The 12338-nt window shown below is 40.8% G+C and overlaps 1 protein-coding gene across 2 annotated transcripts; it reads right to left on the reverse strand.

Moving 5' to 3' along the window:
* Positions 1–1737: 1737 nt before the first annotated feature.
* rbm24b (RNA binding motif protein 24b) lies at positions 1738–7564 on the reverse strand. Of its 2 annotated transcripts, none has more exons than XM_050046969.1 (4): positions 7219–7564; positions 6721–6892; positions 6222–6276; positions 1738–3343 (listed from the first exon to the last, which is right to left on the reverse strand). In XM_050046969.1, the coding sequence occupies exons 1-4, from the start codon at positions 7387–7389 to the stop codon at positions 2983–2985; spliced, it is 759 nt and encodes a 252-aa protein (XP_049902926.1). In that variant the 5' UTR covers positions 7390–7564; the 3' UTR covers positions 1738–2982. The 2 variants fall into 2 exon arrangements, with proteins under 2 accessions (XP_049902926.1, XP_049902927.1); XM_050046970.1 differs by having other exon boundaries at positions 6769–6892; positions 7219–7559.
* Between the last annotated feature and the right edge of the window lie 4774 nt (positions 7565–12338).

Consider the following 12338-nt stretch of genomic DNA (forward strand, 5'->3'; position numbering starts at 1 on the left):
TATTGGAGACCATTCACCAGTGGTTATCCATGACCAAAACATAGCCCAGGCTGAATGGAGTGTTCAGGTATAAGGTCTGCACTAGGGTCCAACAGCATCTACACGTCCTCTGCGGGCTGAGGGTCTTTGGAGTCAACCAGAAAGTGTTGCTCCTCTTCTACCATACCACAGTTGAGAGCATCTCAGCCTGGTTTGACAACCTCAGTGTACAACTGAAGGTCCAGATTACCAAGCTTATGCAGAGAGCCATGACAATCATGGGAGTCAGGCAGCATGCCACACTCCAGTCTATCTGTGAGCAAATCATTACCAGACAGGCCCGGAAGATTATCTCAGACCCCACCCATGTCCTCCATCATGAGTACCAACTTCCCCCCTCAGGCGGATGCTTTAGAGTCCCACAGTGTCCATTAAAGCCTTAAATAGGAAGCTAACTGTAGCTTAACCATAAAATGTGTATGTGTAGGTATGTATGTGCATGTCAATATGTATGTATGTGAATGTGTGTATATGTATATATACATATATTCATTTGTTTTTTCAACGTAAGTGTATTTTTTTAATGATCACTATGTAAAACAGATGTGTTATGGGCTGCGTGGAATTTGTTGGCTGATGGCAGTCTGTACATGTACTGTTGGTACTGAGTGTGTGGGATTGTGAATAGTGGCAACTCTGTGTATGGACCGTATATATGTGGGAACTGTATGTATAACTTTTTTTGTATCTTTTAATGGCAGGCACCTTACGTATCCAAGACAAATTTCCTTCTGGGACAATAAAGTCTTATCTTATGAATGATAAAAATGAAAACAAAGCAAAAATAATGCTGATGAAATCTCATAATAATAGTACAGTAGAATTCAGTTGTAGAGTGACGCCCACTTGAGTAAAAGTTGTGAAAACTTCTTCCACCATTGTGTAGCTGCATGATGCTTGATAATACGGAGTGCCACACATGAACCAGCAGAGGTCAGGAGACTACAGCTTCTGTGAGAAGACCTGAGGGGGCAACTGAGGGACTCAGAAAATAGAATTTATTCCACTGGAGCAAACCGTCTGGATATTCCAGACCCTGCAGCTGCCTGCCTGCTCCTCCATCTGCCCAGGTCACATCACAAGTTTCCTCACAGCTGTATAGAAACATAAGCGGTTGGGACTGTAGTGAAGGATGTAAACAGGTGAACAAAGCAGGGAATGGACTGTAGGGGCTCAAACAGAGAGTGAGTGTGCATGTCAGCTGTTTGGGTCTGCGTTGCCACAGGACAGGCTGTATCAGATTTAATTTTAGCTTAATTTATTCAGAAACATGGCCAAAATACATGACATTTAAGTTCATTTTAAGGTTTTGATTTATTTCAATTGGTCAGCATGAGGAAATCTGGCAAACAGTTTCTTTAAACTAGTGGGTGTGGAATGTGGGAAGAGGGACTTCACCTACTTTCTATTTTGGAGTCACAGCAGTCTGGATTCATGTTACGCACAACATCTGAGTTGATTTATAATGTCAACAGGGGCCTGCATCAAACTCTGCAGCAGTGTAGATCAATGGCCAAAAGATACTCGTCAGTGACATGGATCTCGAGATGCAGGATTTACTGTATATTGGGTTTCTATCATGATATTGGTCACAGAATAAGAACATTTCTTGCTGAGAGATGTTAACTAAAGCCAAAACAGATTATATGACTAACAAATGAGAGCTATGCTTCATCAGGACACAGACGAACAAAAAAGTTGAAGGTAAATTTCCTTTAATTTCACATATTAAATGTTTGCATTATTGAGTCATGCACACAATGCAAGGCAAAACAGGTGATGCCTCTGCATTAGAAAACATTCAACGTCTAGTGACATCAAATGTAAAAAAAATTTAAAAAGTCAACAGTTCTCACGCTGTCCTTTATCAAACTCGTCAAGTATAAAAAGCGACATTACAGAATTAAGAATCTATTAGAGACAACAACTTCAAATCTACAGAGAACAGGAAATGCGTTGGACTTATTGCTACCTCTCCACTCATCGTTTGTTCTTCATACAGTGTATTGCTTTGTTAAGCCAACTTTAAACATCCATCATATGCTCTTGATCATGACGCAGCAGCACACGTGGGTTCAAACTAACACATGAACACAAAATAAAGGGTTTATTACTGTAAGGCTCCATAATAAATACATAAATAGCATAATTTAAAAGGCACATTATGAGACATTTTGTCAAAATGAACAATTCACATTCAACAATGTTTCTTCCCTCATGCTGAGCTTACTTGAGGTGCACTTTAAAGGGAAGAAACGTGAGTGCTTTTTCCACCTTCAGCCGTCACTTCAGCATTTTGTCTTACGTAGAATCAAGAAAATTAATTTAAAGAGGAACTAAATGAGGGCGTCTAATCTATCTCACTCCAAACAACTATAAAAAAAAAAGAGAACAATCCTAACAAAACACTATCTTCTATATCGATGTCTGCATAGCTTTACCAAACAAAATACTGGTCCAAAACTATGAAATACTGAAAACTGCATGATGGTAACATACTGTTCTCGTATGTATGCAAGTGTTTTGGTTTGTTTTGAAAGAAGAGGGGAAGAAACCTGATCATAAGACATGAATGCACTTGGGAATTTTATACATATTCCACTGCGATATACACAAAATTCAGCAATGGTTGACATGAGGTCCAGTGAGTCTACTTCAATTAACATTAAATATTTTCCTGCTGAATAAATATTAAATATTCATATATATTCAATAGTGACAAAATACTGATCTCACTTGAATAAAATATACAGTAATTCCTAATTTTCTCCACATTTTTGGTGATTTTCTCAGGCTCTTTGGTTGTAGGACTGCTAAGTTAAAACCTAGGAGTGACATCCATCCTTCAGCCCCTATGGTCTTCCCCCTCATACTGTAACTTCACCTTCTTCATGGAGCAGGTGACCTCCCCTGTTTTCCTCCTTTAAGGTAGTTGTCATGGTTTTACTGCATGCGATCTGTCTGTAACTGCTGAGGTTGGTACTGGCTGAAGGCGGCAGCAGCAGCGGCAGCTCCTGGGGTGGCAGCAGTGGCGAGCGGCTGCTGGACAGCGTATCCATACCCTGCTGTAGTCATGTAGCTCGTTGGTGCTGGTGAGGCTGCGTACGGATACTGCTCATATGCAGCAGCAGCGGCAGCAGCAGTGGCAGCAGCCGCAGAGTACTGGGCATACGCTGCTCCAGTATAGTCAAGGTATGGGGAAGTGGCAGCAGCAGCTGTTGCTGTAGCAGCAGACGGTTGTACATGAGGGATCACCACGCTAGGTTGGACAAAGGCCTGAGGGTAGACATAGTGGGCAGGGACTCTGTAGGACACAAAGACAAGCCGGGTCAAAGCAGAGCCACGGTCAGTCATCTTTCCAACGCTGAAACCGAAAAGCAGGCGCCTCAAAAACGGCAATCCAGTCCTCAGAACACAGCAAATCCATTCATTAACAACTGAAAAAATACCCTACCTAGAAATGAAAAGTTAAAAAAGCAGCAAAACCACAAAGAAACACGAGCACAGCTTTTAATTTCAAAAAAAGCACCTGAATCTGAAACACAGTAAGGCATTAAGAGAAGACACAGCCCAGCTCTGCACCCAGTGTTTCACTGAAAACGGTATTTGACAAAATGCGAGCTTATCGCACAACACCACAACATATCAGGAGAAGAAGTGGACGTTATTCTGTCCACATATGGTCACATTAACGCCACACATACAGGCATGCTCACACATGTTAATAGGTCCTAACACACAAACAAATAGGGCAAAAAAGGCTTTTGTTTCTTTGACATGGAGCAGCTAATAAATGCAGTACATTGCAAGGCAGACAATGAAGCTGCTGTATTAACCATAAGGTATCCTATCAAGTGGGTGCTTGGTTGTATTAGGTTCTGCAGAGTCCCTGTCGTGTTTATTTGCTTGAAAAAAAGATTTATTTAGCTATTTTAAAAGAGAAACATGGTGTCAGAGGAGATCAGATACGATCTGCTCAGTGGAAAAGCAAGTCTGTATATACACCAGGATATAAATGGATAAATACAAGCCTGGGTTTCTAGGTAAATTTGGCCCCACTTTAAACTTGTGTAAAGTCACCCTCAGTAAATATATTGAGGAGCAGGTGTGAAACTGTTATATCTGTCCATAGACACGTGCCCCCTCCCCCTCTTCCAGACACACACCCCCACACAAACATACACACGCCAGCTTGACTGACAAGGGAGGCTGGAAGCATGCTATTTTTGCTCCCCTTGTCATCTCCAAAGGACAAGCTGATCTTCTCCTTCAGTAACACATGGCAGAGCACTCGTCAACTGTAATGGCCGCCTACGCCGCTCTACTGTCTCAGTGACTTCTCTGGATTTACTGCTTTATTATCAGCCAGGAGGCGTCCTGGTTGATCAAAAAGCAGCACCCTGGTTACAAAGTGGGATGTGAGATCTGCTGCTGCAAACAAGAGCTAACTGTTTTGTACTACAGTTTCATAATGATCAGAGAAAATGTTACAATTCTTGTATTGAATGTGACAAATCTAATTGCATGTGTAATTTAAAACTTGAAAAGATAGGAACCGACACTCGGGTATCCTTTCTTTGTGATGTGACCTTGTTTTAATATGAACAGTTCAAGCACTAAAAGGGCACAGCTGACTTAAGCCGCCGCCACTGAAAGAGATGGGAGGAACATTTTGTGGTCCTGCACGTCGAGAGCTAAATAAAGGTGCTTTGTAAATCACCAGGACACATGGGTAATCCCCAGCACATAACCAAAAGGCTTCATGGGCACATGGCTCGGCCCACCTGTTGTCCGCAGTCGAGCGGCCCTGTCTGTGCCATACATTATTAACAGCGCTGCTGAGTGACTCCCATTTTCCATCTGAATTTGAGAGGCTGTGGAGATCACTGTAACCAACAGCTGCTGCCTAAGAGACCGGCTAAGATCTCTGTCTCCAACCTACTGTGCAGTGAACATTTGAGTCTGTCTATACATATATAAAGAGACTGTTTTTTTGTGGTTAATTGCATAGCTAAATGATGAATCTATAGTTATTTAACATCTAAAAATACAGACAGTGATCCAGGTTTTATTTGTAGCCTCGACATTTTCAGATAACTTGGTCCATTAAACTGTAGCTTTGTTGATAAAGTGCCAACATGGGAGCAATTAAACATAATCTCTTGAGCTTTTCTGTAGTGATAACACTATTTGTTTTCACTACCCCTGCACATTTTAACTGTGTTGTTAAAATGACAGCTGCTGGAGTGATGAGAAAAGTACAAAAGAAAAAAATACGTTCAGTATCGTGTACCTGTAGATGTAAGCTACAAGTGAAAGCAATGGGTTAATAATTAAAAAAAACACAGCATCATGGGTAAGGAAACAGAAAAAGAACTCCCACATGCAACCCAGTGTTTGTTTTGTTGCGGGGGATCGATTTTTTGAAATTAACACACTGTGAGTGATCATCAGCCCCCTTCTGACAACAAAACACGATCAACTCGATGTTAACAAGAAACTGGGAGGAAAAAAATAAACCACAGGCTAAAGCACAAATCAATTATTAAAAAGGGAAAAAGAATCAACACCCCGTTGCAGAGTTACAACTCCCTAACAAAACTCACAAAGTGTGCACAAAAACCTCCTGCACCCCCCACCTCCCCCACTGCAAGTAGAAATAAGCACACAGTTAAGCTGAACACCACATCATACTGAAAACAAGGCACACACCAATCTATGTACTATGGAAAACTGTGAAAATAAAAAAAAAACCAAAAAGACTTCCATGCATCTAGTCACCATTTCAGTTCGTTTGTGTATGTCAGAGTATACAGGTAACACTTTAGCGCTCTGCCCAATGCAGACTCAGCTATTCCTCAAATCATCATGTCCCCTCATCAGCTATTTTAACCGTTACCGACCCTGTCAGATCAGAGAGAGACAGACAACATGAAGTCAAGTCCTGCAGTGGCTGGGGACAAAATGTTCACTTCCTTCACAGTCAACGCCAAGCAGAGGAGCACACATCCACACTCACATGTCCCCATTCAGGATATAGTAGGTGGAGGGAATGATAAATGACACTTTTTTACAACAATAAACACACATTCAATGAGATCATACAAAGGAAACAGCAGATTTCTTCCACTTTATACAGACAGATTTTGTGAAAGGAGTGTCATGTATGCAGCTGGACATACCCGTAAGGTCTTTGGATGAACGCTGGATGGATTTGAGGCACGCCAAAAGCAAATCCTAGAATGAAAATAGACAGCTGTTAAAGTTAGAGTTCAACAAGTTTAAAGTTACTTGCACGATGCAATGGAGATGATTTTGAAGACAGAGTTCTGATCCTTCTAGGCATAGGGGTAGATTTCAGGGGGACACAGGGGATGAGTCCTCCTCAAAATTTAAAACATGAGGACTTTTAAAGACATTTACACCATAAATTGACACAGAAAAGGCACAAACTGGTGCATAAAACTCACCAGACTGCAAGAAATTAAGCATTTCATGCTTGAAATTTGCACCCCATGTTTCTTAAGTGTCACCCCTACTGTTAAAAAGAAACCTACGCCCTTGCTTCCAAGGGAAAATCATACAAGTACACTCTACAGTGAGCTTGCATCATCCAAATATTAAGACTACATCCAAGTTCATGTGTGTAAATGCATTCAGGCTGCTGTCTTTGTATGCCACCTTGGTTATCTTGAAGTTGTGACATGAAGCTGTGGTCCAGTCCCTCACCTGGCTGTATGACCCTGGGCTTGGCCCCCAGGTAGGCCAGGTTCACATTGGCTTTCCTGCCGTCTATTATGGGGTTGGGGTCCTTGCAGGCTCTGTCAGCAGAGGCCCGGTCTGCCATGGTCACCTGAAGGAGACAACACATTTTACATTGAGTAAGAGAGACAGACACAAATTATGGTTCATTTGTTTGTAAGATATTTAGGAAGGGCCAGGAGTAGTGAGGTCATATGTGACAGAGGGTGATTCACTAGCACGTGATTTTGAAGTGGTTCAAAGTCTGGATTGTCCAATATCTGCTACAAATGACATGTTTCTGTGGCACAAAGCAGGAAAAAGTACAATCTTTTGGCCTACAGGTGTCGATACTGGATCGATTGACCCTTAGACTGTGCACGTGCGCAGGCAACTTTAAAAATGGCAACTCAAACTTAGTAACAGGTTGCTACTTACAAATCCATATCCTCTGGATTTCCCCGTCTGCCGATCGGTGATGACAACAGCCTCCTCGATGTCTCCAAACACCTCGAAATATTTCCTGAGACTTGAGTCCGTTGTGTGATAAGGAAGACCTCCTACAAAGATCTTGGTGAACGTGGTGTCTTTCTGTGCCGAGTGCATCATTTGTGGATGTGTGAAAGCGATTTCCTGGAAGTGTTGAGGTCAGGTAAAGTAAAGAAACAGCGTTCAGATGAGTTGAGGGAGAGAGTCTGCGGCGCGGACTGGCATCCCCCCTGTGATGTGACTGTGGGTCTGAAGGAGGAGGAGGAGGAGGAGGAGGACACCTGTTAGTTTGGTGCGGGGAGGTTTCCCAGTTGTCAGTGTGTGACACAGATACTTAACTCCACCCAGATCCAGACCACCACCACCCTGCTCAGGCTGCCTATTGGCGCACAGCTGCTCAAACAGGGCCGAGCGTGCACTGTGCGTAAAACGTGCAGAGAGAAATCCCAAGTTTGGTTACAGATGAAAAATGTTGGTCCAGGTAAGTTTGAAAATGGTGTTTAGTCTCTGACTAGATGGATTGGTTTTTGAACATACAGTGTAAAATCAAGCCTTCCCCAGAGTGAGGGCAGTCTACATTAAAGTTTCACATCACTTACCAGGGCTGAATCTGGATTTTACAGCTATGGGGCCCCCCACCCCTATTAATACACCCCTAATTATGACCAGAGGCCTGTACTACAAAGCCAGTTCAACTTACCCAGGATACCCTCTTGTTATCTGGTTTGACTAACCCTAACACTGGCCTTCTGGATAACCAGTACAACAAAGCTGGTTATCACCTAGTTCAGTCAGCTCTGTGTTTTCCTATCCAGCCACAAGCACGTTCATGTGAAAGAGGCGGGGGGTGTTAATTATGAGCAACATCATCAGAACCAAGAATGAAGTAGGCTGCTTCATATGATATGAGATGAAATGGTAGCGACTACGCAACAGGAAAAATGTCAGTGGCGTGGGATGAAACAACAATCTGTAATCTTGAAATGGAAAATCTAAAAACATTGAACACACTATCCAAAAATTCACCGTCATCCGAGACTTAATTATATGTGGGTATCACTGAGGTATGGGCCATTAGTGTGACATTAATATAGGGTATTTTTTTGCTATTTAGTTGGATGATGATGAAACTACTCTGGAGATGTCACATAAAACACTTAATGCCAGACCTTAGACTCCAGACTTATGTCCATGGATGCTTTTTTCTTCAGTGATCTGATTGGTCAGAGGTCAGGATGTTGACAGCCTGTGATCCGATACCCTGAAGTTAACCTGTTCCAGAGCAGGTAAGCTGTTCAGCCTAAGTTGTCACGGTGATTTATCCCGGTAAAAAGTGAACCAGCTTTGTAGTACTGAAAACCCTAAATTTACCCCAAAGTTACCTCGCTAACTTCAAACCCTGCTTCGTAGTACAGGCCTCAGGTGCCAAAAATACAGTTTTTGAAGAAAAAATATTTAATTTTTAATTATTTGATCCTTTTTATTTCTGAACACAAAAATATAAAAAACTGTTCCAAATATAACAAGATTCTGTTGGGAAATACTGAATGCTTATTAATGAAGCTTTGTATTAGTCATACACCCCAGTTGTGACCAGCTGATTGGATCATTGCTTCTAAGCAGTCACACATCAATCACAGCCCATTCTCACAACAAGGCGGCCCGTTTGAATATGACGTCCTACTCACTGATCCCTGCTAGACTAATGCTGCCACACACCACTGCGGCTGCTGCTGCCGCCGGCAAAACTTTGCCTCCTCCAGCCCAGCCTCCACCTTCCTAATTCAGAAACCTGGCTTAAAGGTTAAAAAGGTATTTTATGTCTTGCTTTAGGTATTTTTATGTGTTGCAATAAATGGTTAAATGTATTACAAGAGTATTCCTGACTGAATTATTATTAATAATCTAAAGGTGATCGCTTTTAAAGTTCGGTTTCTAAAATACTGGAATCGCCATTTCAAATACTTGTTTTTTACAGAGGTGTGGACTCGAGTCACATCACTTGGACTTGAGTCAGACTCGGTTAACAAATTTGATGACTTAAGACTTGACGTGACATAATCAAAAAAGACTTGCAGCTCCACTTTGACTCATGACTTCACTTTGAGTTGAGCCTTTTGACTTGAAAATACTTGATACCTTCCTCGAGCCCAAGGGTGTAAAAGTTGGTTGAGGTTGGTAATGTCATATTCAGCATTAGAGTACTCTATTTACTATTTAACAACAACTATTTACATTTACGGCACGGTGGTGTGGTGGTTAGCACTGTCGTGTCACAGCAAGAGGGTTCCCGGTTCAATCCTGGGTGTGGGAGCCCTTCTGTGCAGAGTTTGCATGTTCTCCCCGTGTCAGCGTGGGTTTTCTCCGGGCACTCCGGCTTCCTCCCACAGTTCAAAGACATGCAGATTGGGGATTAGGTTAATTGATAACTCTAAATTGTCCGTAGGTTTGAATGTGAGTGTGAATGGTTGTCTGTCTCTATGTGTCAGCCCTGTGATAGTCTGGCGACCTGTCCAGGGTGTATCCTGCCTCCCGCCCAATGTCAGCTGGGATGTCAGCTCAAGAGGATGAAGCGGTTAGAAGATGGATGGATGGATGTTTACATTATACAAAACTAAATACGTGCAAATGTATTCCCTTGTGGCAGTGGTTAATAGTGATATTTGCTATGAAAGACTTTTTTTCTGATTAACTTCTACTTGCTTTTACATATAATTACACATTTTAAAAAACATTAATGATTTTTGTAAATTTTTATATACTTTTACCCTGTTGTTAAAATGGCATTATATTTGGTGAAGAGTGCATTATGACTTGTTTAGGACTTGAAACTACAAGGTTAGGACTTGAGACTTGACTCAGGAATAGTCAGTTTAGCAATGTAGCACGCGCTTTGAAAAAATACACGAGCTGACCCCATGGGGGCACTATAATTAAATTAAAGTAACTCTAATGTGACATCTTAGGCACCAGTGGCCTCATTATGAGACGTCTTGGAAGGGCTGTGTATGTTGGCAGTGTCTAATCAGCACTACAAATAGTGGGTCAAGATCTGAAACACTACCTGCCTTTCAATTTAGCTGCACATCTCATGTATTAGGACAGTCTGTGATCTGCCTGCAGTTGCTTACATCATATGTGGGGAGCAACATGTTTGCATGTTTGTGTTGTTTAACTTTACACCAGTCACAGATGGGTTCAGTTCCAGGGAGCTGTAAATCTGCCACTGACAGGAAACCTTTTTGCCCCACATAGAGAAAGTGGAGTACTCATCACTGTTAACATCTAAACTAAGAAACGTAGTAAACAACCACACTCCTCTGTGATGTTTATGTTGTGTACAGCGCTTGGCTTAAGCAACACACCCCATGGTGACCTCTGTACATTTACTTATAAAGCACTCTTTGAACTTAATTTAAGGTAGGATATTATTTGCTTAATATGCAATATTGCTGTTTTTTTTAAGCACACAAAAGATCCACTGGAGATCTATTTCTACTCTCTGTTCACTTTAGATATTAATTAATTATCAAGGTTGTATTAGGGTATTTTTGTTTGTTTTTTTGTTTTAGAGAATCATAGCATGGTGTGGAATGCTGCATCACGTCATGTATATTAAAATGACATCTTAGATATACTGCATCACGGGAAAAGATGGGCTCTAAAGCAAAAAAACAAAGCATAGTGATGCATCACACCACACTTTGAAAGGACCTAGGTCAGGGGTCAGCAACCTTTACTACCCAAAGAGCCATGACATAAAAGTAATGAAGAATGAAAAATAATGAAGATAACACTGCCTATGAAGTCCTAATAAGCCTATCAACATTACTTATAGGTCCTACTGAGCATTCATTAATATGTTTTACCACAAGGCAGCTACTCTGCAGTGGTTTATTTCTGATAATTTGGTGCTTTAACGTCACAGTGTTGGTGGTGACAGCAAACAAATTTGTCAAACACTTATTCAATTCTCTATTTCCATCCAAGACGTTTCCTTTTTTTGGATTCGGAATCCATAGATAGCCAAGCGAGAGAGAGTCAAGACTAACCACAGCTATTACGGTTCAGCAAAATTTAGAGGAAAAGGCACTGGGCCGTATGATATATGACACACGTCAGTTGACAAGATGTTTTGTAAAAAAAAATATTTTGTGTATTGGCTAAACAGCCTGTTGTCTATAGGCTCCAGCTTATTCAGAGTTTTAACAAAAACTAAAAGGTCTGACCACACAACTCCCATTTTATCTTCTCTTCACTAGCTCCTAATGAAACAAAGAATTGATTTTAAAATACTTCTTATTGTTTTTAAATGTTTTAATGGTTTAGCTTCTTCCTATGTTGCTGACATGCTCACAGAGTACACACCAGAGAGACCCCTTAGATCATCAAATAAAGGTCGACACATTGTACCTAAAATCCACTCTCAGTCAGCTCATAGTGCTTTTAGTCAATATGGTCCTACTCTCTGGAATCTTCTTCCACATGAACTGAGGTCTGCTACAGCAGTGTTCACTTTTAAAAGCCAACTAAAATTGTTTGTTTTTTTCACAAACTTTTTGTGTATTTTTATTTGTTTTCGGAATTAATATTTTTATTATTATCTCCCCATTTTTTAAGAATAATGATAATATCACCTTCTTATTTTGTTTGTTTTTATCATGGCCTGCTTGCTTTTATATATGAAATACTTAATTATCTTATCTTATATTTTTATGTTTGTCATGTATGATGTATCTTAATGCTTGCCATATGAAATGTGCTATATGAATAAAGTTGACTTGACTATAGGCTAAACATTTTTACAAATGAAGATTGTCAGGATCATGTTAGACCTACAGCAATGATTGATTAAAATTAAAATGTGAAAAAATTAACTGTTATTTACACCGATCAGCAAAAACATTAAAACTTCTGGTGGGTCAAGTAAATAACACTGATCATTTTGTTACAGTGCAATATTCCAATGGGAAACTTTGGGTCCTGGCATTCATATACAGTGGTGTGAAAAAGTGTTTGCCCCCTTCCTGATTTCTTACTTTTTTGCATGTTTTCCACACTTAAATGTT

The sequence above is a fragment of the Epinephelus moara genome, chromosome 6 (assembly GCF_006386435.1).
Source record: "Epinephelus moara isolate mb chromosome 6, YSFRI_EMoa_1.0, whole genome shotgun sequence".
Lineage (NCBI taxonomy): Eukaryota > Metazoa > Chordata > Actinopteri > Perciformes > Serranidae > Epinephelus > Epinephelus moara.